This window comes from Botrytis fragariae (assembly GCF_013461495.1).
Source record: "Botrytis fragariae strain BVB16 chromosome Unknown tig00000075, whole genome shotgun sequence".
NCBI classification, from domain to species: Eukaryota; Fungi; Ascomycota; class Leotiomycetes; order Helotiales; family Sclerotiniaceae; genus Botrytis; species Botrytis fragariae.
Window position 1 is genome coordinate 671,259 of NW_023500995.1, and position 25,924 is coordinate 697,182.

The following is a 25,924-nucleotide window of genomic DNA, read 5'->3' on the forward strand; positions in this document are numbered from 1 at the left end:
TCAATGAGGCTTTGTCTAAAACATCTATCACTTCCGACCCCCTTACTGACACTCTATATCGCCCTCAGATAAGGGTTAGACATGTTGTATATCGGTATTGTCAGAAAGCGATCGCATGTCGAACCTCGATATCAGAACTCCAGATTCAGAATCAAGAATCTAAGTCTTTTATAGCAGGGAAGACGATACGAACTGCCGGGTCACTAAGATAAAGTAAACTAGTCCGTCCGCATCAACTCCTTCACCCCCACTTCCACCATCTATAGAACACTTTTTTAGCCTCATCCACTACTTCCCACGGAACAATTCCTTGGGATTCTTTACATCATTCAGATGACCCCTCATTGAAACTCGCGAAGTCATATTCATGAGCCTCGGTTCTCTTGCTGAACACTTATTTGGCCACCTGATGATACGATACAGAACCAGTAAGGTGATATCCTTCACAATAACAAGACTTTCAAGCTCCGGAAATTGCTCGCACTTCATATTAAATGTTGAATGGTTAAATTATTCTTTCTATTAATACTATTTACTAATGTATGTGTGATATGATTGATTAAATCAACCAAAGATATCTATTGATTCTCAGTGGCCAATTCATCTAAGCACCAAGCTAGATGTTGAGCCATTTTGACATGCCAGGTAGACCCTTCCGACCTGTATTCCCATGATACGCACTTGTTTATGTAGCAGTTCCTGATTCAATAATCCATCCCAGTGAAATGATTCCAGCAAAAAGTAACATTCAATGGAATGAATGTTCAGGTATCTCAAATGATAAAAATGCAATTCCTTCCCATCCCAAACCGCCATTGAACAAACTCTAGAAGCCAAGCGAACGCCACAAACAAACTCCTCTCCAAAATTATATTGGAGAGGTTGGGCCTAATTATCCCACTCGCCTTCATCGTTACGCTCAACGGAAGCTCCCTTTCCGGAAATGAAACTCGCTCCTTTTGGTTTACCTCGTCCTCTTGAGATTGAACTGGACCTAGCTCGCTTCTTTCGCCCCCCTAAAGCCCCATTGGTACCAGCCTTCCTCTTACGGCCTCTTCCGCTGCCACCCGGCGGACCTGGTGTGCCATCTTCATCGTCGCTTGGTGTGCTCATTCTACCTCTCTCGTCAATCTCATCATTTTCTGCTGAGACCTTGAAGTCGTGATCTACATTGAGTAGTTCCACAAAAGCTCGACATTGCGCTTCCATTTTGTCCTCAGACTCGCAACTAGTCATTCTACCACAAACTTCGCTCCAGAATTTATCTCCAGAGACGCTTGTTACCTTTACCGGAATCCGACTGAGATCTTTGGTTGCACCTTTAACTTTTCCATCTCTATTCATCAATCCAAACTGACGACGAAGATATGTACGAGCCTCCCACAGATTTGTAAGCATGATTGAGATTGCAGTGAGCTGTTGTAGGCGCATTAAATCTCGCTTTGGTACGTCTGGATGAATATGACCATTTGCATCGGTTTCATTTGCTGGTTGGTCGAGACTAATATGAAGGACCTCTGTCTCAATCGCATGAGCAATACCCGTACCTGTACCCGCGACCAATTTCTCCATCGAATCGATAGTTGACAGTAATTCATCCGCGGTTTGATATTCGAAGAAAGCTAGATTTTCGATGATGAATTGCGCGAAATCCAAATGATGTGGTAGATCTTCAATGGCGTCGAGTTTTGCGGGGTCAAAATTAATTCGCGAGCATAGGCTATCGAACAATTTCTTTCGGTTCTTGACTTTGCTAATTTTCATGACTTCAATCATCATCCAGAGTTTCGAAGTGAAAGGATTAAGTGTAGCACCATGAGTGTCCTTGACTACATCTCTCTGGTATGCGTACGCAGCCAAAACAGCTCGCATATATTCCTTCTCAAGAATCGTCTCATGCTTCTCATGAAGAGCCCGATGCTCCCTGAATGCAATGTCAGCAATTTTGCTGGTAGGTGAAGTTTCCAGGGCGATGAGAGTGCAAGCAGTTTCCTTGGGATGAACAAGACCCTGTCTATTGATGCTTGCCACAACCTCTGCAGCAAGAAGTGCTTCCTTATCTTGGCTACCGAGCGCGATGCGAGCAATATCTTTCAAGAATCTCTGTGCGATGTCCAATGCAACACCGTCACCTTGACTGCCGCCCATGACACCCAATTTTGCCTTTGAATCTGTACCAGTGCCGACCGCACCATCTCCACTTTCTTCTGATCGCTTTTCCTCAATCGAAAGATATTCTTTAAAGGCTCTCATCACGATCGTCTCCAATTCCAAATCCTGATCACTAAATACTTGGATGAACGTGGTGTAAACATTAGCGGCGGAAAAGTTCTTCGGCCAAGATTGACAAACCATACCCATTGCATCAAGCGCATGCTTCCGAACTTCCATAGGCTGAGAAGGAGTCGCAAATGGGGCAAATGTATCAACCATCAGTTTTGAAACCGAATTGCCTTTCATCTTTGGAAACTCCTTCTCCTTGAAAACCTCATGCTGAGGATCAAGGTCGCAGTGCTTACCACACATGCCACAAATAAGTAGAAGTTTTGTCAGTTTCTTAACAAGATCAGCTCGTTTCGGATCGTTCAAATCAATGGTTTTCATTTTCTGAATACCAGCCAAACTAGATAATACGACTCTTGTTAAGTTATGATAATCGTCAAGAACACTACTAATGATCCATAAGCATGCAACAATGTCATCTAAAATAGATTTGGGACTGCGTGTCATAGTTGGCAAGAGATGCTTCCTGATCTCAGTGAGGAAACCATGCTGAACCTTGGGTAAACTAGGAAGGACATAGCGGAATATGATAACAACTGAACGATAGATAGCAGCTTCATCACCACTACCGACGTTTGCAACATATGGCTGTAACAATTGGATTTGATCAGCTGTGAATAGATTTGCGTTGGACTTGGCAAATATGGTGAGCACTTCCAGAGATTCTCGAATGTTTGGTGCCTCGGAATCCTCGGAAGCGGCATTATCAATAATTGTCTCAAACATAGCAGCAACAAGTGCTTTGCAGACCTTGAAGTTGGCGTCAGGGTATTTCGACTTTGGTGAAAGTAGATTTTGGAGCACTTTGTCCAACACACCAGAGGTTCCATTTTGTCTTTGAGCCGTCTTGATGATCAAGGTGACGTGGTCCGATATGGCGAGTTTTGCTTGGACTGATGTATCTTCAGATCCAGTTATTTTGTAGAAAGGTAACATCCAAACTTCCTCGATTGTTGACCGAGCCAATTCTTGAACACTATCATCAAGGTCGGTGACCCTGTAAAGGATAGCATCTGCAATTGAAGCCCTGACATCTTTATTGGTGTTGTTCAAGTAGATGTCTTTTAGTAGTTTCATAGCTCGTTTTCGAACACCGACCCCACTATCATTGACACGGTGAAGAATACTAGGAGTCATCTCCACCTCAAGGGATGGTACCAATGAGATGCATTTTCCAATGAGACCCAATGCCGAATCCCTTACACCTACGGAAGGATCATTCGAGCACCTCAAAATCATTTGCTTGGCGGTGGGCTCTCTTTCAAGAATGGTTGGATCTGTTTCCAGAACCTGGTTTACACTCTTCAGACTCTTACTTCTGACGGTAGCTTGTTCGCTGAACATTGATCGAAGTAGAATATCAAGCACACGACCGAAAGATGTGCAAAAGGTTGAATGCAACAAAGTCACAGAGTAAGCCAAGCGGGCATGACTAGGGTCAACCGAGCCATGGCCATATTCTGTAGAAAACCACTTCTTATCTGTAATCATCATTCTAATTCGGTATGCCACTTTACCATAGCTCTCCTCGATGCGCTCGTGATCAGGATCACTGTCAAGAATATTGTCGTATTCGTCTGCCAATTTTGAAGCCCATTCAACAATCATGAGGGAAATACTGCTTGCTAGCTGAGGATCAGCAGAGCAGCGGTCTTCCATGAAATCTAGGCACATGAAGTAAGGTCCACCCCATGTCAAGATCTCGTGAGTATTTGCTTCGTGTTTAAGTGATTCCTCAACCATTCTTGAAAGAGCCTGTCCCATAAGTCCATCTCGATTTTCAAGCGAGGCGGCACTCTTTCGAACATGAAAGTGCAATTCCGAGATTGCCGCACCCATTGACCCAAGAAGGTCAAGGGCCATGTTCTTGGCAGGAGCAGGTGTTTTTTCCGCCTCAGCGAGCTGGACCATTTTAAAGAGGAATAAGCGTAAGAGCAGCTCTGCAGCAGGCCAGTCCGGAGAGTTCAAGCATGTAACAAAGTCTTCGACAAAGAGATCTAGCAGGTTCCGGTATGGTGTATCGCCATTCTTCGTAGATTTAATTGCTCTACTAACAATGAAATTGACCACATATCCCGTGTTCTGTGTCGCACTCTCCAGTAGTGAAGCTCCGCAGTCTTTCAGCTCTTGGATCGCTGTGACGTTCTGCTCGATTGCTCTTCTTTCTGTATCGTATCTCCGACGATTATCAGCATCATTGATTCCATCCTCTTGGCCCTCATCATCTCCAGTTAGAGCATCTTGGGCCTTGCGTCTTCGCTTCTCTTTCGCATCATCCGTCTTGCTGGCACTTGTTTGAATCAGCTTCATAATTAATGCCGAGACAAGTTGAATGCTTCCCCCATCCGCCAATTTAAATTGTCGAGCACTCTGTTTGGTAACAGGAAGCTTCTCCAAGGATGTCAAAATTTCATTGAAGATTTCTGCTCTTTCTTTTGGGTTGTTGTTGAATACTTGTGCAAGCACATCCATCGCTATGACTCTAAGATTGTCGAATTTAGGGATACCAAGTACGGAGTCTTTCTCTGCATGAGCGTTCTCGACAAATATCAATTTGGAGGCTGCATATTCAAGACTGTTGATGACCGTTTCAGATAGATCAATATTGGCCACGAGAACTGCCATGAGTGACAAAAGGCGTCTGCACTGAGCAAGTAAATTAAGAATGGCTTTCTTCTGGGCAGAAAGTAGCTTGAACAATGTTGAAGTCGACCCCGTGCTGCGAAGTTCCACAATTGGAATTATGAAATTCTCCATGATGTTTTTAAAGGCATTCAGAGCGGATTGAATTAGGTCTTCTGAGTACAGCTGCTTCTCGTCACGCCCGCCAGTCATAACTCTGAGCGAGGTGCGAGCAGATTTGAGTCCAAGTTCTGCATTCGAAATCTGTAGAAACAAACTTTCGACATCTGACTCTCCCATTTCCTCGTCGATCTTCAAGTCGAGTGTCTCGGCTTCTTTTAAAGCAGCTTCAGACAATTTTTGAATTCGAATCAAGTCTTCCAAGGGAACCTGTTTGATTCTGCCAACCTCAATAATTCTGTTCAAGAGGCCCTCGAGTCGCGTTTGAGTATTAGCCGCAAGGCCAATTCCCTCGTTCGTCGAAATAAGGAAATTGCTAGAGGTATTAGTTTCAGGCTGGAATTGATTTTCGGCTTCGAAAACGTCTTGAAGATATTCTCGAAGGTTTCGCGCGGCAATATCAGCCTTCTCTCTTTGGTCGATCACTCCAGAGACATTCCCTTCATATTCATCGGAGCCCGCCCGTCTTCGGTTCTTGGCAAGACTTTCAGGCGAGTCTGGAAGAGGTTCTACAACCTTATATTCTTCTGGTTTTATCTGTGATTGCGGAATGACAACGGATATACCTGGTTGTGAGGAAGAAGACGGAATATTCTGACTTTGCTTGCTATCCTGAAACGCGGATGGCGCAACTTGTGGAGGAGGAACCGATGATTGAATATGCGATATTTTGGGACTGATCTTCATGACATGTGAATTTGACGCAGGGCTTGGACTTTGTTTGTGAATAGGCGCAATTGCCTTTGGCAAAGGAATTTCGACCGCGATGTGCGATTTTGCTTTAGGCGCGACATTCGCATGTTCAGCAGCAGGCTTCGTAGTAGTGGCTTCAGGAAATATAGTAGCGTTTATATTCGCAGTATGGGCTTGCAAATTCGTATTCCCATAGCTGCTACTTGGATTTCTCGACTTCGACTGCGACTTAGTTCTCTGCTTCTGGATTCTATGCCTCATAGCTGGCACTTCTAGACGCTCCGCAGTCTTATACTCCACTTTAGTTGATTCGTATAGCATCTGCGCAAAGGGTGAAAGACTTGGTTTCAATGGAGTAGCATCAGGAAGTGATGCGATCTTTGGTCCGATCTTGAAGTTGCTTTTTTGCACGTCAGTCAGATCAAATTGTTTGCTGGATTTCGAACTTACTATATTGTATGGTCTTCTGGTTTAAGCAACTGTTCAAGGTCTTTCAGAGTTCGTTGCAGGCGCTGCGAGGTCTGATATGGGTTCGTTGCTTCGGCGTTCAAGCTTTCTAGACTTCCTCTGCCTTGATGAATTTCTGCTGCATTTGAAAATAATGAAGAGGAAGAACCGAGTCCTATTGTAGGTAATGGAATAATATCTGTAAATTCAGTGTTGTTAGGAAACCTGATAATAGTAATTGGGGATAGGATAGGTTTGAAAGTGAAGAGAAGGCAAGGTACCAGAGTTGAAGGGAACGACAGAGGAAAAAGGTGAATATGGAAGAGCTTCGTCGACGGTGAATGGTCGTGGCCTCATTTGACGGGTTTCACTTGTGGAAGACGCGCCATCTGTCCCATTATGGCCATTCTGGTAGTTATAACCGTAGCCATAGCCATATCCATTACTTGAATCCATGGTGAACTTGTTCGGCGTAGTGAGGCGTGGATGGGCGCAAGGCCGGAAGGCTCGTAGAGCTGTGATGAGATATTAAAGATCCAATAGAATCAATTTACAAGATCATATCGTTGTACAGTCCAAAGTCGTTATCCGCAAGACATACTGATTCCCTTGAAGCATAATAAAGGTTGTCGACGAACGACCAATTCGACATCACCATTGAATATTATTATTAGTAGCCGTCCGTTACAACTTATGTAGGCAGCCTTGCGCTAAAGATCTGGATTGGATGGGCCGTCACTAGCGGCTTTTTTTTCATTTCGACTTTGGGCCTTGCATGCATACCTTGCAGGTGTAGAAATTTATTTTTGAGGAGCACCAAAAAACATCAAAACACCAAAATCTTCAAAACTTGACAATCAAACAGAACTTCAAGATGTCTGCAGTTGGATCTCTAGTATTTTGTACGGATTGTGGCAATCTGTTGGAAAGTTCTACTGGTAATAAGAATACTATTTTAACATGCGATTGCTGTGGAGCAGAAAATAAAGGTACGCGCAATTTGATTCTTGTCATTGTCACAGTGAATAGTACTGATCAAACTTTACTTCTAGATACTGCTTCACAAACAATCGAGACGAGAACGAAAGAAGCATCCTTCCCCTCAGTATTGCGCCAAAAAAGATCAGTCGTTCAAACGGTAGAGAAGTCTGATTATGAGAATCAAGCAATGAGTAAAACACCATGCCCAGAATGCGGCGCAAAGGAGGTCAGATTCACAGCAGTACAATTGAGAAGTGCGGATGAAGGAAGTACCATTTTCTACAACTGTACCTGTGGAAACAAGTAAGTTTGCATTGTATTGATACAATTGTTTCTTCCCTACTGACATATACTAGGTGGACCGAGAACAATTGATTTGCGACGCATGGCGCATGGACATATTACTTCACGATTCACGAATTGTATATCATATGGTATGGGAGACTTTTTATCTGGTGTTTGGTAGGAAGAAATTGTGATATTTTAATGGGCCAAGCACTTTGGCACCAGCCGTCTATTTTAGTAGAATAAATACGACGAGTTTATTTGGAAAAAAATAAAGACTTATGCGGCTGCGACAGCTTCCTTCTCTGGGATCAGCGCATACTCGGTCTCTCCGCTCTGCTCGAACTCCGCCATATCCAACGCAAGGATGACACTATCTCTCACAACCGAGTCCTTATCGTTCAAGAACTTTTTAAGTGTATCCTCGACGCCTTCCTCGTCACCTAAACTTCCCAAAGCCTCGGCCGCTTCATGTCTGACCATACTGACTTCCTCCAAATTACTCAAAGAATCAGTAAGGGCAGGAATGGATGCTGGATGAGACAATTGTCCAAAAACAAAAGCGATTTCGTGTCTGAAAAGTGCAGATTTGTCGTGAAGACCTTTAGCCAAGGCAAGAACAGCAGGGACGGCGGTAGGAAGATCTGGGGGTGATGCAAGATCCCGGAGACCAAACATGGCTCTGTATCTAATGAATAGAGGAACTTTTGTGTTCAAAAAGGTTTCCTCAAGTTTCTCGACCGATAGTGATTCTGAGTTCTCTTCTGCGGTTGGTGGAGCAGGGTCAATGGATGCGAAGTCCCTATAGTTAAAGATATTGTCAGTAACGCAATGCAAAAAGAATCCGAAGCAAGTTAAGGAAGAAATCTCTCAAACATTTGAAGATCGGAGCGTATCGCTACGCTACCTCTGCTATGTGCATGTTCTGTTCTTCTGAAACATATGAAAGGTTCACTCACGATTGTCGTAGTTTTTCTGCTTTACCAGCGTCCGAATGTGCCCACTCGATGTTCTCAACACTCAATTCGCATGTCTCCCTAACCTCAACCGGCTCATTGGGATCATCCCTCCTCTCTTTGAGCAATTGCAGACAATCTCTATCTGCCAAAGCACCCAAAGCCTCAGCAGCCTCATGTCTAACCATACTATCTTCCTCTCGATTCTCCAATACCCCTCTCAAGAATTTGGAACTCTCAAGGTTCCTGGTCTGACCCAAGCAATACGCAAGCTCATGTTTCAAGAGCGCGGATGGAGAGGCAAATGCAGCTGCGATGGCTTCGATGGCGGGAACATTCAAGGGTGAAGATGGCATACATGCGAAATGTTTAAGAGAAAAGAGGGCGCGGAATCGGAGACCGATAGGTTGGGTTTCTGAGCAAAGGGTTTTGCGCAAACTGAGGATGGTAGCGATTGTAGTACTCTCCTCTGGAGCAGGAGATGTTGCTGATGGAGCCATTTTGATATGTTTCCTTGAATATGATCCTAAATGGTGTTGTGGTAGAAATATGGTGGTCTTTAAAGAGATAGACAGCTGGGAGAAATAAATTATCAAATGATCGGCTTAAGGCGCATGAGAAATCAAAAATACAAAGGGTGCCCGCACTAAAAGATTCGAGAAAAAATTGTGGCCGATTCGCGGGGTCTATCTAGATTACGTAATATGACACATGCATCTGCACCTGCTAGGCTTGTAAAAGTGGATCTATACACTAGGAGGAAAAATTCAACATCTCCACAACGCGCGAAAGGTCAGGACGGACACATAGCTGCGAAAAATAGAATTAAAAAAACGGCAAAAAAGCTGGACCGCGGCTGCACTTCAGGGTCGAACTGAAGTAGCAAACAACCTTCGTGTGAGAAGGTCGTAATAGGAATCGAACCAATATCTCCGGAATCAGAATCCGACGTGCTAACCATTACACCATACAACCGAACCGGTTTCAGAGGTCTTTTGTGATGGACGAGAGCTCGATTATAATTATATTAAGTAAAATAAATAATTGTCGTGAAGCATAATAAACGACATACCAAAACAGATTCCCATGTCTATCTCAAATATCGAATCTGATTTCGAATATCAACAGTATTCAAATGTCTAATTTCATTTTGAATATCAATAATATCTGAATGTTGAACTTGATTCTGATTATTGAAGGTATTCACACATTTGATCTCATTTGAAACATCAACAACATCTGATTATCAAATTCAGATCAGAATGTTAAAAGTATTGAAATATATAATCTAATCTGAAATGTTGAAGACATCAAATCATCAAATTCAAAATAGAACATATATACGTTACTAAAAGGTTTACTTGGTGTACAACTTCTTTCATCTGCTGTGTGTCATACATCAGTACTGCCTGAGCAAAGAAGCATCTAGCTGGTATAGGTAGCTAGAGATATTTGTAATCTGATTCCTTGTTCTATCTTCTTCAAATATGATCTTGAATCCTTTGGCGACCTCACTCACCTAGTCTTATGGTCTTCTCATTTATTGGATATTTGTTTTTCTCCCTAGCACATCGAAGTTAGCTCGGCTCAAGTTTCATTCGATACATTGAGATACATTGAATGTATCAGATCTGTCTGGAGCAAAATACTAAGCTAGCGGGAATGTTGGATCTCGCTCAAGGCACATCATACATAGTCTTTCAAAAATTGAGAACTTATGAAGTTGATATGCTACATATGCCTGCCATCGACATTTACTTCTGCAAGGCGCTTCAACACCCACCTGAAGTAGCCGTCAACTTGACTCTTAGCAGGATGTAGAAAGTAAGTATAAATCCTCAAGTATAGCTACCATTAACGAAGGGATTTCAGGATATCAATTTATCAAATCATTTTTGTATTTCAATAGTGTTCAGCACATCAAGTAAATTCAAACATTCAGAATCATTCATCGTGTGACTGTAGTCTGGACTATCGAAACTGTTGCTAAGGAGGCTATTACTCTTCTTTAATATAACTATGTTTTTGCTTTACTCCTGTTTCAGGCTTCATAAACATCTTCCAGTACACGGTACTCAACAGTATGATGCCTGTATAACTCTGTGGTAGACACTTCAATCTGCTTCAATTCATCTCCATCCAGAACAAATGTAGGGCCCACCATATAACTCTCACCTTCGGCTACGTGCACAGGATTCTGTTCGTTGGCCAACAGCTAAGGATCAATATTGGCATGAAAGGCTAGCTAGGTTATGATACTTTGCCGCTGAAGTGACTAGGCTACGTAACGGGTGCCTGCGGGGTGGATGATAGCCTTGATAGATAATCCGCGAATAACGTGTCGGCAGGGTGGGAAATTCAAAATATGGGAAGGGTAACCCGCGGAGCGGATTATCTGCAAATTACACACGTGTGCAGATGGTTTTTGTGCAGCCAAGGAGGAACGGTATCTGAAATTGGTATATTTTTCATGGTACCCTTTGGAAGAAGCATCTTTGAGTTAGTCGATAAGTCCTTGAGAACAATTTCAGGTATTACAAGACTGGCGGTGGCGATGCCGATGGCTTTAACTGCTTCCCATGTGCCCTGTAAGCGAGCATGTCTAACTGCTTTTCGTGCATTGCATATAGAATTGAGAAATAATAGATTATGATCAGTTAGCTATTCCTCTTTTGATATACTTGAACTTATTTGGGAGATACAAATGCTCAATAGATATCAAATACCGGCTCACTTGCAATCTTAGGTGCTCCTCTCAGAATTAGCATCGCCTTTACACGTTCGTTGTACACAAGTACATAGTATCTCGTGGTTCCTTTGGCCAAGGTCGCTTCCGTGTGATTTAAGACTGCTGCTATCGATGGTGTTAGCTGCGCAACGGGTACCCGCGGGGTGGACTATCTGCAGATCACACGCCCTGTACAGATAACTTTTACACAGCCTACCCAGGACTTACCAATCCATTCCCAAGACAATGTTGAATCAACAAGGCCAGAGGGCGCATGTAGTTAACTTCTTCCTTATCAAGAGGAGCAAGATGAATGATATCATCTTCTTGTGTCGTATCTCGTTTAAATTTTGTAAATCTTAGGATAAATTGTGCCTCAAAGTCCTTCTACTGAATGGCTGCGCGGAAATCCTCTATACCCGTGAGGGTTATCTGTGATCTCACTTCCATTAAATTTGAAGCTATTCCCAGACCTAACAGTGATTCAAGCATAGATTTATACTAATATTATACAATAAACTGGCTGGTGGACCCTCATAAGTAATCTGCAGATTTTGAATTATCCGCGCCGCCGACAGCCATCTGCGGATTATCTGTCCAAGCCATTCTACGCCTCGTAGACTCGTGGGTACCCGTTGCGCAGCCTAACATTGGGTTCCGAGGAAGCTGATAAAATGGCGATTTGGACATCTCGATATCGAGCGTCTATAGCATACAAGCTTGTTCTCACAACATCACCTGCTCGACGTGCAAGTGCTGCTACCATAACCACACTCATAGCTTCGTGTAGATTAAATGTTTATAGTAAAATGTGAATGTACCCGATCGATGGAGCTTCTCCGATGCTCACTTCAAACATGCTAGATAAATGTTTTTGCTTCGATGCCACACAAACGGGGCTAATGATGCGCGACGAGAGTGGAAGAAACAATTTATTATGTACAGGACAACGCTTAACTAGCATTAGCTGAACATATATCGATCCCTAGTTAAGAGAGATAAAAGCTAGCTCTCACGTATATCTCCCCTTACTCATGCGGCACCGCGTGTAGAACGCATTGCATGATTCCCTGCAAGAAGCATGATCTACAGCAACGGACAGCTTGGAAATGTTGAATTAGATACAAAAATACTATGAATGATAATCACACTTCTTCTAACAGCTAAGATATCTCGAACGATGATCCCAGAGAAGTGCAGACCATCAATCCAAATTTCTGAGATCTCACCATTCAATAGTACAAAATGATATTTGTTTGGTGAACTGGCGAAACACCAACATTTATCAGATCAGTGATCATAGAATAACATATTACCACAGCCCAGCGGCGGGATATCGTAACATGATCGAATACTACATGTAACAGTCTGGAAAGATTGAGTGATCTGTTGAGGTGTGTCAACGATGCGTGATTCCGCCCATCACCTAGGGTGCACAGAGAGTCGGCAATGAGTGGCACATGTACGAATACTGGGAGCCTCGAAAAGATACATGTAACAAATGGATGTGTTCTTTATTGCAGAGGAGTTCGCCGAAAATTTGAGTGCTATTGCTTATTTGAATCACGTAGTTGAGATGTTCATCCTTCTTCAAGTAGAACAAAGGGAAAATACAAAGAATCCGAATATGTTCCATCTGCGAGTAAAGGAAATATACATCATATCATTATCATCATACTAATACAAGTTTCTTATCTCTGTAAAAGCCTTGCCATTGAAAGGTAGCCTGTAATTTTGGTCAACTTTCATGTCGCAATATACCTCAAGCAGAAAAAGGAACGACGCGGTTGCTGTTTCATTGGCATGCTGTGTATACCTCATCAGTACAGCCTAGATGCGATCCAGCATAGCGTTGACATTGGCATCAAGTGAAAAACTCTAGCTATCCTTCTCTGGTTGACAGGAAAAGCAAATCATCTTTGCGTTTACGAGAGACATTTCAATTTCTCAATCCAAGTTCAACAACCAGACAACAATATCCCATGCCTGAAAATACACAGTGCCTCTAAATATTTGAAAACAAGAAGAACTACGAAACTACAATACAGAATAGGACTTTGGAAATTTTAAAATAGAATCAAACAATCAAATGGCAATTCTTATGGCATAGAATTCCAGCGCGGTATAGTCCGAGCACAAAAGGGTGGGAAGTGAAAGCCAGATGGACAACTATGTCATCGGGATTGGAAGTCAGAGGCAGATATGGTATGGAGCTAAAGTAAACTAACTTTCCGAGTTGCAGCAGAATAAGATATGGGTATACACGACGAGGTTAGGCAGTGGCCCATGAAATTCGGAGTCTCGGGAATTCAAGTACAAAGCCACGCAAAAGGATGTTGGACTTGATAGGAAAGGATTTGAGGACTGTGAAATATCACGAATACTTAGGCTATTCTGCAGAGAACCAAATTTGGGAAATTCTCTTTGCGTTGTCAAGGTAGATCAGTCCCTCATTCTAGGAGCCAAGTATTGAGAGAGCAGAAATATTTCTACTTCCAGGGTCAAAGCTAGGACTGTGTAGAGGAAAGCTTTTGCAATCGAAGAGACCTTGCGCCCATCATCAAAGGGCATTGGGTCGTTCCTAAGCCCTACCTTAAGGTTGACGTTTTGACTTCCAACTAAATTTTCTAGAGTCAAATCAGGGAACCGACCACATCGGAATCGGTATACGGGAGACAATTGTTTCTTCGCCGCGCAGTCAATTATTCCGGGCCGGAGCGCTTTGTCCGTTGTGGACAAGGTTTGGATAAATTCTTAAGAAATGAACTACACCTAGTAGTGCATAATTTAGTTAATGAATATCAGCTGTTTTTAGCAGCCTAATTACTTGTTGGCAGGATCTTACACTTGTTTAACTGCATTACGAACTGAGGAGGACATGTTCTGTCTCTGGTGCAACCAATCACCATGAAGCACGGATTTCAAATCCAAAACCAAGGTCATAACTGCGAAACCTCCTCCTCGAAGAAGAACGATCGATATAGAAGGTCTGAAAATACACCAAACAAAAGATTCCACGTTTGTTGAACTGAGTCGCGGAAGGACCACCTGTTCTTACAATGTACATACACTGTACATGTACATGATGTGTGTGCAAGGTGGAATTGGATATCACATGATCGTCCGCCAGACAGAATCGAGCTCATGCATGTCTTGACTCTTGAGTCTTAGGCCCACATGTGCGAGGTGGGACCCTTGACTTTTATCGAGGGGTTGGTTCAGAGTAATGGATCGATCAAAAAGATAATGAAATATAGGTTAAAGGTAAGACGAAAAAGCAAGAATAAATGTTTGAATATTCATCCTTGGATCTAAGTGAAGAAACATGTTCACCATCCAAGATCAAAATGCCAAAAAGCAACATTTGCCCACTACTGGAATCGAACCAATGATCTTAGCATAACCGTATTCCTAGATTTTTGTCTGGCGTGAAAAGAGTTTGAAAAAGGTTTGAAAATTTTCTTGAGAACCGAGCTACGCTTAGTAGTATGCAACTTAGTTAATAAGCATCAGCAGATTTTGGCAGGATCTTACGCTTGTTTAACCGTACTCAGATATGTATAAAATTATCGGAGAGAAGAAAACATATTGAATCAAATATCACCTACCAATCAAGATTACCATCAAGTCAAACTGAGTATTTCCGATGCGGCACGGCTTCTTTGCGTGCAATGCCCCGCACTGACGTTGAAAAATTGTGATGTATATTTTATTTTCACCACCTCCGACATCAAAAACTTAGCTTCAACAGCCCACTTGGCGCAGTGGTACCGCGTAGCACTGTAAGTTATTTCACCATCAGATAAAACAGAACATAACTAACAATCATCAGCGTATCCCCGAATACGGAAATGCTAAGATCATTGGTTCGATTCCAGTAGTGGGCATCCATTCTTTTTGCCCTTTTTTTTTTGTTCACATTAGTATGAAAACGGCACCTGATAAATAAGGCAGTTGCCGCTACTTCATTACTCGTTCAAAAGCTAGCTCCATTACAACAGCCTATTTTGTCGAGTATATAACGGCACTGAAATCTGATAACGCAATCTTGGTTTGAAAAGTAGGTAGAAGTAAAAGGGAGAATTCTATTGTTGGAAAGACAAGAATGAAGAAATGAGATTGACAATACGGAGATTGTCCCCACAAAAATTCTCTTTTGGTTCCAGTATCGGCAAGTCGATTGCATACTGATGTAGAAACTATCCTCACGATAGATTTCGTCTAAATCCATCGGCTGCTATTTCACCTTGAGAACCTTTGACTGTGGAAGTAAAGAGTTACGCGAAGTTCGAAGACGATGATAACTCACGGTGGAGTTCCTCGGGACCAGCAAGTGCCTCTGGTTATTGTTTCGTAGTTTCGATCGTTTTATATAGAAGTCAACCTTCTCTCTATAGGTGCCTAGGGTTTATGCTTTGTTAGCACGGAGCCCTGTATCAACCGAATGTATTTTGGTCAGGTCTTGTGTGCAATTAATTGCCTGATCATATGGTTTTGAAGAATGGCCCATGGGCAATCAACCATGCGTGATGTTTGCCCGGGCTACAAGTTGTAAGGCGTGCGCAGTATTCATCATTGGCAAGATGAATGGCATCAAAACTTTCCGAACATCGGTGCAGATATCCGGAAACATTCTCTTCCAAATAAGATAAGGCAAAGTCTACTTGCATCCCTAGTCGTTATAGGTAATCATGAGGGGTAGCGATGCTGGCTGTAAGACTGGAGGCCTTTTGATTTTTGGATCTGTTTTGTTTCCATAAGAAGTTTTGTCTGTGTAGAATGGTACAACTGTGAATTAAGAGACCATGGGGAGTAAGAACTCGGGGAGGATAAGTAGTTCCGAGTGGATTTAACTGGCATTCATGAAGAGATTTTTACATGTCTCGGCATACTTTAAATGACAGGCAACTTTATACTATCAAGGGATTTCCGTGATCAATCATGTTTCTAGTGTAAAAGATGGTACTGTTTCCAAATTTTACCTGAGAAGTGATGGTGAAGCTGATGATAGCAAAAATTGAAAACTCGCGCGCCTGCTCAATTCGGAAGGCATGTCTATACTTTTCCCCCTTTTCTTCCTTCCCTCTTTCCTCCTTCCCTCTTCCCCTCCTTTGCTCCACTTTCAACTCTCCCATCTCCCATTATAAATTCCTCCGAACAATCCATCCTTAATTTCCTTTTTTTTACTTCACATATTTTCTTTTTGTCATATATCTCATCTTCCCCATGAAATCCTTCGATTCTTATGGTTCTTCGAAGAGTTTGTTTGTACTTATTGTGTTTAGTACCATTGTTTTAATCTCCAACGTGGAGATACTTCATCGTTATCGATCAAAGACGAGGCCTTGACTGAGGTGACGCAATACTTTATCCACCAAGTCGTTAACTCGTCGGCTTCAATCACTCATGGTCAATGATGACGACCAATGATTGAATGCGAATTCATACTGTTCCAATTCTGCTCATTCATCCCAACGATCTACAATTGTTCCGCCACCGAACGACCAGCTCGACAGAACTCTATGTGTCCGATTTACTGACCAAGGTATGCAATGCAATCCCAATTCATGAAGTAAAAGCTCGTCTTACGATTTTCTTGACTGATTCAATCGCAGGCATACACGATGGAGACTTATACTTTATCTCGCCTTGAGCTTCTTTTTGCCGGCCAATTCATCGACTTCGAACAGGCACTATCAGAACATACGTCAGATGGAGGTGCGAGAGCGAACTTTGTTGAGCGATGCGTTCTAGGCTTTGAGAAGAATACCGACGACGACGATTGTGTCAAGCAAAGCACCAAGCGAATGATCCAGGAAAAGCTGCCAACCATGAGTGTCAGCCGATCTGCGGTCGACGACGCTCGACAATCTAGTCATAAGCGGGTCAAGATGGAAGCTCAGCTTCTGAACGATATCGATGACAGCCAAACGATGAAACCGTCTGAGAACACGTCGCATACGAATAAGCTTTACGTTGTCCCCGACCGCGGGTCGTATTATTGGCAGCTTGCAATCGGAGGCAACATCATTGCCAAACGTCAAGATGATGATTGGGTCAACATCACTTCGATATTGGCGTTGTACAATCCCATAGTCACAGCTAAGCATTTCAAGCACATGGAAATTGATAAATTGAAAAAGGTCGTTAGCGCCTACGAAGTTATTAACATGAGATCAGGAATCTCGGGCACTTACATGCCACTAGAAAACGCAGTGTTGGATAGGATTCATGAACTCGGCTTGTACGACCAAACCAAAGATCTTCTCGATGCTCGTGGTGACATGAGACCCAAACTGGAGTTTAACAAGGCCACATTCTACTCCGAAGCCGACGCTGAGCCTAAATCCATCTCCAGGAAGGGGCGCAATTTCATTTCGATCAAGACGTCGCGGTGCTTCATCTCTCGGAATGTTGCCAATAATTGGATCAATGGTAGCCAGGTAATCCTCGCCGCTGGTGCCTCATCCGCCGAGTACAATGCCATCATTCAAAGATACACAAAGGGGATTGGTGAAGAATTGAAGATGGGTACAAGTCACCTCAATGGATGGTATTTTCCTTACCATAAGGCTATCAAAATTGCCAAGGAGTGGAATGTCATTGATCTGGTTGGAGGTCTCTTGGTTCATGATATGCCGTTTGATGACGAGGCCGAGGTAGAGGATATTTCAAAATTACTGACAAGGAGCTTAAGGAATGGGGAGCTTAGGACCAAATCACACGAAAACAAAACTTACTTGATAAGTTCGTGTGGTGCTAATATCGTTTCTAAGCGTTTGAATGATAGCTGGCTCAACGCAACCCAAATTCTAGCATTGGTCCTGAATCCTGGGCATCGCCATGGAGAAATGAGAAGAATTCACCTTGGAGAAGATTATGAAATTGTTATGAACTCCCGAATCCTCATTGGTACATATATCCCGCTCTCCGCCGGCATCGCTCTTGCACGAAGATATGGTGTCCTGGAGAAAATACAGTGTTTGTTAGAAGACGAGCAACTAGATGATGTTAACGACTCTAGCGATTCTTCTCCCGAAGATGACGAAAATGTCGAAGTTGAGAGCGAAGCCGTGGTTAAACAGAATTGGAGGAGCTTGAGCCTTACTAATTCCACTGGGACATCGTTTCAGGATTCCTTAGACAATGTGGGTCAGATGATTGTGATTAGTAGGAACACCAGCAATGGCTCAGGAAGAAGACCAAGACCAAGGCTTCTGACAGATGGTTTAGCATCCTTCGAATCATTTAAGAAGTGTTTCGCAGTTACTTTCAGCGAGAACCCGACAGTTGTTGGATTCAATGGATTATCCAGCACCGCATCCGCAAGATACAACGTGTCTTCCAATGGGGACAACGTAATCGACAAAGACCGAGAACGTATCATCGACGGTGTCAGAGCCACCCCCGAGGGTACTAAATGTGTCATATTGATACGGGGTATTGACGGCTGGACATCGAATGTCGAAAGCTTGAGAGAATTTTCAAAGGCATTTGAGAACGTGGATATTTGGCTCGTATCTGCAGTTACTAAAGGTTGGGGTCATTCAGAGGCTTGGCGCGAAGAGAGCAATGGAGTTCGGTACAATGTGTTCCCTATGTCAGCCTTGTCTATGTCGTTACCAAGCTGGCAAGTTAGCCACTTTGTAACGGTCCTTGATAAGATTCAACATGAAAAGAAGCAGGGCCGGGGTGCGCATATCGGCTGGCTCACGCGGGGAAGGGCATTTGTTCTCTAAGTGCATGTTTCTCATGGTCAATGGAAGGGTGCATCGGCGCGTACGATGACGATTATACATTAGCTCGCATCTTCTTGCACTTGGACGAGGGAGGAAATGGGCAGTCAATTGATATATTAGCGCGTGAATTTTGCTGGGTTCAAAGACAACGGACGGACAGAATTGTGTCGAAAAAAGGAATGTTGGTGTTAGGATCTAGCTTCGGATTCATAATGGCTTACAATATAGACGAAACGGGATCGTTCATAAACGAAAATTGAGTTTGCCTCGTCTGATGCCTTTTGATTACGTCCGAAAATTTGAAGAAAAGGAAAGTGCACTGTAGACGTTATATTGACCTCCGACCTTTGTCATTGCAAGTGATCAATAACCTGGCCTAGGTGTGAGTCCCAACGACGGCGTTGATACTGTCCCCATTGATCATGATCAGCTTACGTATGTGTCAATTATATTGGGTATTATGGATTCAAATATGAATGGGATTGATGGTTCGATAGTCTAGCCTAGGTAGAAATTAGGTGGTAATCCCAACGTTGGCGTTGGCCTTGTCTCCATTAATCGTGATCAGCTTATGTGCATATCAATCAGGTCCAACATTGTGGCTCCAAATACGAACGGCATCGATCTTGCAATAAGTTCGCGCTATCCTGGATAGTGTCCGTAATAGACAAATGCTCATGTGCTAACCCACAGCTCAAACCGTTGCTTCAGAAAGTCTTGTTGGTTGACTTTGTCAGTCTGCAGAACAATTCACATATGAGCGGATGAGAAAGTTTGAAAGAAATCGTCGCTGACGGCGATGCAGACAGCTCGCGCACATCAAGATAACAACTCTGGAGCGAGGTTCACTAACAATTCATTCAATCACTTGGAACAAAGGCACTGTCTATGCGATGGCGACGGCGATGCTAACATAGATATCGTCCCCCTACCTATTCCCCCAACATTGAATTCCCCGCTTAGGCTCCTGTCCACAATTCCGGCGATAGATAATTGGTCCACTAATCCGGTATACTGCCAGAGCCCAATCCGACGTTGGAGGTGATGTCAACATCTTCGGGGAGAAATTGCAGTCTTCAAGATAGGTGGGTGGTGGGGTAACTCGTCTTTATCAGAAACCCCAACGCGCGGGTCGGTTAGCGACGCTCTCTCAGAGAGCCCTCACGTCGATTAGATTGGCCTAAGGCGTCCGTCCGGTTACCAAATGCTAGTATGGGATCTCGATCACCGATTGTTGGGATTAAGTCATTCATCATAATGACTACATATTTCCAATCCGATTAGTTTGTGATACTTGATTGCCAACCTTTGGGATTGTCTTAGTCAACAGCTTTTGGCATTACTCGAGTAGATCTAACCGATTGTTGGCATTGGAGGTCGCGAACTGATGGCATTACTCGAGTGAATCTGGACCGATCGTTGGCATTGGAGGTTGTCAACTATTGACACCTCTCGAAAATATATTATCAATCGTTGGCAATGGAGATTGCCAACTATTATTGTTGCCCAAAGTAGATCTAACCAATCGTTGGCATTGGACCCCTCGTTTTGGCCGAAGACTTTCGATCAGCCCTACTCCAACTCGCAATATTTTTCCACCAAAACAATTGTTGATATTGAATCTCACCCCAATCATTAAGATTGATTTTAATCACCAATTCTTGGCATTTAAATTGCTCGCTGTAATCGCTCACACATCTCAACCAATTTTGACCCAACCTGCAATGTTCTGCTACTAACCGTCGATACTGAATCCGATCACCTATCGTTGGCAACACCTACCCAGTAACAACTGCTAACAATTTCAGCCGGCCCAATCTTCGGTCACCAACTGTTGGTGTCAGGTTGTCATTCGAGCACTGAGTAATTGGCGGGCTGGGACACAAAATGATAACCATCGTCAGATTCTTATTCGAGAGTCGTATCCAATCTTTCACACAGGCTTAAATGAAGACGCAATGCTACTGCATCGAACAGGCTCTTCTTGATGCAGCTCACAGTCCTATAATTTGGTATAGCTTTTTCCGAATTCCGAAGTATGAGGAGAGATCTGTGGATAAACATTTATGAATTTTGGAAGAGGAAAATAAAGTGTACATCCTACTTTTTGCTTGACTTTTCTTTTTTTAGCATTTTCTAACTAACCTCGACTTGGCCAGCTGCAGAAAGTTTGGATTTAGAAGAGGTCTGTGTTGTATGCTAACGAGGCATCTGTCTTGGTCGATTTTTGAAGTTTTATGATGTGCCCTTTTAGAAGAGGGGAGCTCGAGAGCAGGGGGTGAGAGGGGTTGACATGTGGCATGCTTCGGTGTATCGGCTTTACGATAAGTCTCAACGACTAGGGTAGAAAACAACCTGAGGCGACTATTTTTGAGCAGGATGGATCTCTGTACCTTAATTTTACCGCATCTCAATGTAATGATCCATCTATGGGATACTCGGCAGTACAGCTTTCGATTTATTGCAGTCCATGACAAAGTTAAATGGTATCAATATTACAATAATCTGTATCGTAAAGCCACGCCTGGAAATCATATTCTCCTTACTCCTTGTCGCAAAGTTACTGAGTGGCGAGAGAGTGGCGAGTAGCAACAAGAGCCGCGTTTTGGCACATTGGTGTCTCGCGCCCCACTCGCACATATACTATGTAATAAGGGAAATGAGAGGATCCACAGGAAGACTTCCGGTCTCGATCGATTCCCGAGGAAGACCTGATCAGATTGTCAAGATAAACAGATCCCAGACCGACGTTCAAATCTACGACTGGCTACCTCCAACTTCTCCCATACACCGAGTTATTTCCACTCCATCCTACCAGAATATTGTCAGAAAATTCAATCGAATGAAGCTGGGCAACTTACTGGTTCTCCAGTAGGTTCGAAGCTGTTGATCAATTGGCTGTCGTATATGATTTTGGGATTGCCTTTGATTCCAGTGTCTAGTGTCTCAATCCCGCCATACTGAGCGGCAGATCGTTTCGCAAAACCATCAGTATCCAGCTGTCCCTCCCGCTTCAGCTTTTGAAGTTTGTCCTCGACATTGCTTCGCACGTATTCCAGATATGGCGGATTTCCTGGACTAATAACATTGTCGGCAGCAAGAACTGTTCCTTTTTTGATCAGGCCCAATTGTTCACATAACTTCAGGTCAGTCGTGTATGCTGGCTTATAGTGATCTAGGAACATCATATCAATGGTCTTCAATCCGCGAGAGTGTAGTGTTTGAATTCCCTCGTTGCTAGGACCAACGATCACTTCAACAAATTCTTCGAGACCAGCAAATTCCACGAGAGCAGTGATAACTTTCGCGAACTTCGGACTTCTCTCCAAGGAATAATACTTCGCTCCGCCTGCATTCCGAACTGCTGATCCAAAGAGTATTGTAGAATATCCACAATACCCTCCGAGCTCAACCATTATATGAGGCTTTCTTTCACTGATTATCTTGGTGACAATAGCTCCTTTGTCCTCTCCTACATTCATGAGATATCTCTTGGTTCGTCCATACTCATCGATAGCTTTGAGAACGTTCGCCGGCGAACCTTGAATCTTAGATCGATCGTGATGATTTCGCACAAACTCGACAAGTTCTTCTTCTCTACCGTCATCGAACTACGGGCAAAGTTAGCAGTGAAACGTACTCAAATATAGTCAGAAAACCCACAAATGTTTCTTCCTGTGAAGCATATGACTTCGTCTTGTCAAATGGAGCCATATTGTTGTTTTTGCAAAAGGCGTTGAGGGGCAATTTGATACCTACTGTTGATGCTGCTTGAAGTTTCTTGTCACTGTTTGCTAAGCAGTAAATCTAACACCTAGCACAAACGTCTAGGAATGGCATAGTGAAAACAAAGATATCTTACTGCATACAATCTTCCGAGATTCGTGGCCTTGATTTCTAGGCACAGACGTCGTAATCAGATCTTGATTTTCCCATAGTTTGAAAGGTGTTGTTGTCATTGACTTTCTCGACGTGTCGTATTCGGTGTTCTAATATCGAACTATATTCCCCAGGATGCATGCATCAATGCAGCTAATTGCGCTAAGGCTCAGGCTACTGTTCTAGCGTGACAGGCTATGTGGGGGAGCTCGAGGAGCTTTCCTTTGTTTATCAAATCTTTGAGCAAAGCTCGGTGCTTCGATGAAAGCATACAAAATACGACAAAGCTACAGAAGTGTTACCTTGTAGTAGTTTACAAGATAGCAAAGGTGCCCCAATGGAAATGATAAGCAAACGCACGCCTCCATCTTGAAGTAGTACGAACGGGTAGATGCGGATGCTGTGCTATCATACCAAGTGTCAAGATTTCCGAACAGCAAAGCTATGAAGATAGTGTAAGGTGAACCATGGACTAAATCTACCCGAGATCTCGAACCAGCTGATCGTGGGGTCATGGAATTCGCTCATGCTAGAGCATTAGCATGCCAGGCGCGGGCCGCGAGCCACATCCTTGGCCTTTGCATTCTCTTCGCGCCTGCTTGTTGCATTTCCGTTGTAAGTTAGCGTAGAGCCACGATTTCGCCCGGCAATTCAAATTCTTTGTATTTGCTTGTTCCTGGTTTCGGAATTGACCTCAATATAGTCTGGAACGTTGTTCGATGGCTGAACCCTTCCTGGTTAGCGTGGGGTGATAATGTCATAGATTGAGTTTGTGGACTGGCTATTGTCACCTCGCATGTTTGGCTGAACAATCTCCGTAACTCAACTGCTTGCATTTGATCAATATTGACATGTTACTTCAAAGGAGTTTGATAATCTGCGGTGCACTAATGAGACATAGTTTGATCTCGGTGTATGATAGTCTATAATGGTGCAATATCAGTCGTGCTAATAGAAAAGTCTTAGTGACGTTGACTTCTTCCTATCCCTGTCGAGGGGTGCTTAAAAACACTTCTCTCCCAAGATTTATTTAGAAAACTGCAACCAGATTTTCAACAATACATCTCATCCCTCTCATTCAACTCTTTTCAACATGTCAGACCTCAAAGCAACCGTTTCAGAGACCACAACCAAATCTGGTCATGCCGGATTCCACGTTGAAGGTTATGAGAAGATTGAATATGACTTCACTTTCATTGATGGTGTCTTCAATATCGATAATCCAAATCTTGCAGAGTGCTATACCCATTGGGGAAGATGCTTAGCAGTCACTGACATGAACATTTACAATGTTTACGGAAAGCAGATGGAGAAATACTTTCAGCACTACAACATCAAGCTGGTATTCCACAAAACAAAGATTGGAGAGAAGGCAAAGACCATTCCTACCTTTTTGAGTATTGTGGATTCCATGACCGAATTTGGAATCTATCGCAAAGTTTGTACTCTATCCATCGTTTGATACGTTGTCATGTGTCGTTCTAACATACTTGTAGGAACCAGTTCTTGTTGTCGGAGGAGGTCTTGTCACTGATGTTGCTGGGTGAGTTGCATAATCACAATAATCTTCAAGTCATGTGAATAAAATCTGACAATTATTCATTTATAGATTTGCTTGCGCAGCATACAGACGGAACACCAACTTTATTCGTGTTCCAACCACCGTCATTGGATTGATTGATGCATCAGTGTCAATCAAGGTTGCAGTCAACTATGGCAACTACAAGAACAGACTAGGCGCTTATCACGCACCCATTCATACATTCCTTGACTTCACATTTTTACGTACACTTCCAACTGCGCAGATACGTAATGGTTTTGCCGAATTGATCAAAATTTCATCCTGCTCTCACCTCCCCACTTTTGATCTATTAGACAAATACTGTGAACAGCTCATTGAGAATTCTTTCGGTCGAGCTGATGGCTCTTCTAAGGAATTGATCGATGCCGCAGATACGATTAACAGAGGGGGTATCCACGAAATGTTAAAGCTGGAAACACCAAACCTTCATGAGATTGGTTTGGATCGTGTAATTGCCTATGGGCACACGTGAGTAGTTCACTGCTATGTATTCCAAATTGTTTCTAAGTCTAACATTATTAGATGGTCACCTCTGCATGAGCTTGTTCCGGAAACACCTCTCCGACACGGCCACGCGATATCCATTGATATGGCTTACTCGGCAACTCTTGCCAATCAACGAAAGCTCTTGAGTGATGAGGAGCATCGCCGCATCTTGAACTTGTTCTCTCGTGCGGGTCTTTCAATGGATCATCATCAATTCGATGAAGAGATCCTCGAAAAGGCTACTGCTGCTATCCTCAAGACACGAGATGGCAAACTCAGAGCCGCTGTTCCAAACCCTCTTGGGTCATGCACCTTCTTGAATGATGTTTCTGCCGAGGAGATGAACCAAGCTTTACATCGTCACAAGGAGATTATGAAGGAGTATCCTAGAAATGGAGAAGGACTCGAGGCATTTGTCGATGCCTCTGACACCGGTTACACCGAGAACGCGAAGATGGAAGAAGAAAGAATCATTGAAATGGCAGCGAAAAAGGCCGGTCAGATGAATGGAACCAATGGACACACAAATGGAACTAATGGCCATGCCAACGGAACCAATGGACACACAAATGGAACTAATGGCCATGCCAACGGAACCAATGGACACACAAATGGAACCAATGGACATGCTCCTCACACAAATGGGAAGGCAAACGGTCTAATTAACGGGCACAGTAATGGGGCCTTGTCAAACGGTACGACGGGCAATTATTGATGCATGGGTGGACCATAAAAGTGAAGGTTAAAGTTTGAGATTATAATGTTGTTGGACTACGGACACGACTTGCATGGTTTCTTTAAAGCAATGATTTTTTTCGGAAGATAAATATTATGCTTCCAATTCAATGAATTACTACGTGTGTGATTGCGAAATGTGATGACATTCATACTTCAGTTTAGTACTTTCATGGTACTGAAATCTGTGCGTATTGAGTACTTTATTAGTGTTCTGAATGTAAAATTCGTTTGAGTGATGAGGTTTAATAAGTGTATTGACGCTCCCTTTGATTGATGTCCGTGGTTCATTTAATAGCGTCCGAGAGAGAGTCTATTTGTCAGGTGG

The 25,924-nt window shown here is 43.2% G+C and overlaps 7 protein-coding genes across 7 annotated transcripts; 3 read left to right on the forward strand and 4 right to left on the reverse strand.

Moving 5' to 3' along the window:
* Window positions 1-888: 888 nt before the first annotated feature.
* On the reverse strand, window positions 889-6,681 carry Bfra_005698 (putative sister chromatid cohesion protein mis4 protein; the record flags this gene model as incomplete). Its single annotated transcript, XM_037336076.1, has 3 exons — window positions 889-6,178; window positions 6,229-6,424; window positions 6,507-6,681. The coding sequence occupies 3 exons, from the start codon at window positions 6,679-6,681 to the stop codon at window positions 889-891; spliced, it is 5,661 nt and encodes a 1,886-aa protein (XP_037191286.1).
* Window positions 6,682-7,099: 418 nt separating this feature from the next.
* Window positions 7,100-7,581, forward strand: Bfra_005699 (putative dna-directed rna polymerase i subunit; the record flags this gene model as incomplete). The annotated part of the gene is made up of 2 exons (XM_037336077.1): window positions 7,100-7,509; window positions 7,563-7,581. 2 exons carry the CDS (start codon window positions 7,100-7,102, stop codon window positions 7,579-7,581), a joined length of 429 nt encoding a protein of 142 aa, XP_037191287.1.
* Window positions 7,582-7,770: 189 nt separating this feature from the next.
* Window positions 7,771-8,947, reverse strand: Bfra_005700 (putative deoxyhypusine hydroxylase protein; the record flags this gene model as incomplete). Its single annotated transcript, XM_037336078.1, has 2 exons — window positions 7,771-8,293; window positions 8,451-8,947. The coding sequence occupies 2 exons, from the start codon at window positions 8,945-8,947 to the stop codon at window positions 7,771-7,773; spliced, it is 1,020 nt and encodes a 339-aa protein (XP_037191288.1).
* A 1,541-nt stretch (window positions 8,948-10,488) lies between these two features.
* Window positions 10,489-11,625, reverse strand: Bfra_005701 (uncharacterized protein; the record flags this gene model as incomplete). The annotated part of the gene is made up of 5 exons (XM_037336079.1): window positions 10,489-10,662; window positions 10,854-11,108; window positions 11,174-11,317; window positions 11,404-11,562; window positions 11,620-11,625. The coding sequence occupies 5 exons, from the start codon at window positions 11,623-11,625 to the stop codon at window positions 10,489-10,491; spliced, it is 738 nt and encodes a 245-aa protein (XP_037191289.1).
* Window positions 11,626-16,799: 5,174 nt separating this feature from the next.
* On the forward strand, window positions 16,800-18,914 carry Bfra_005702 (putative start control protein; the record flags this gene model as incomplete). The annotated part of the gene is made up of 1 exon (XM_037336080.1): window positions 16,800-18,914. One exon carries the CDS (start codon window positions 16,800-16,802, stop codon window positions 18,912-18,914), a length of 2,115 nt encoding a protein of 704 aa, XP_037191290.1.
* A 2,643-nt stretch (window positions 18,915-21,557) lies between these two features.
* On the reverse strand, window positions 21,558-22,628 carry Bfra_005703 (putative catechol o-methyltransferase protein; the record flags this gene model as incomplete). Its single annotated transcript, XM_037336081.1, has 4 exons — window positions 21,558-21,625; window positions 21,704-21,725; window positions 21,776-22,525; window positions 22,578-22,628. The coding sequence occupies 4 exons, from the start codon at window positions 22,626-22,628 to the stop codon at window positions 21,558-21,560; spliced, it is 891 nt and encodes a 296-aa protein (XP_037191291.1).
* Window positions 22,629-23,886: 1,258 nt separating this feature from the next.
* On the forward strand, window positions 23,887-25,576 carry Bfra_005705 (putative 2-epi-5-epi-valiolone synthase protein; the record flags this gene model as incomplete). The annotated part of the gene is made up of 4 exons (XM_037336082.1): window positions 23,887-24,231; window positions 24,290-24,336; window positions 24,403-24,843; window positions 24,898-25,576. The coding sequence occupies 4 exons, from the start codon at window positions 23,887-23,889 to the stop codon at window positions 25,574-25,576; spliced, it is 1,512 nt and encodes a 503-aa protein (XP_037191292.1).
* Window positions 25,577-25,924: the final 348 nt, after the last annotated feature.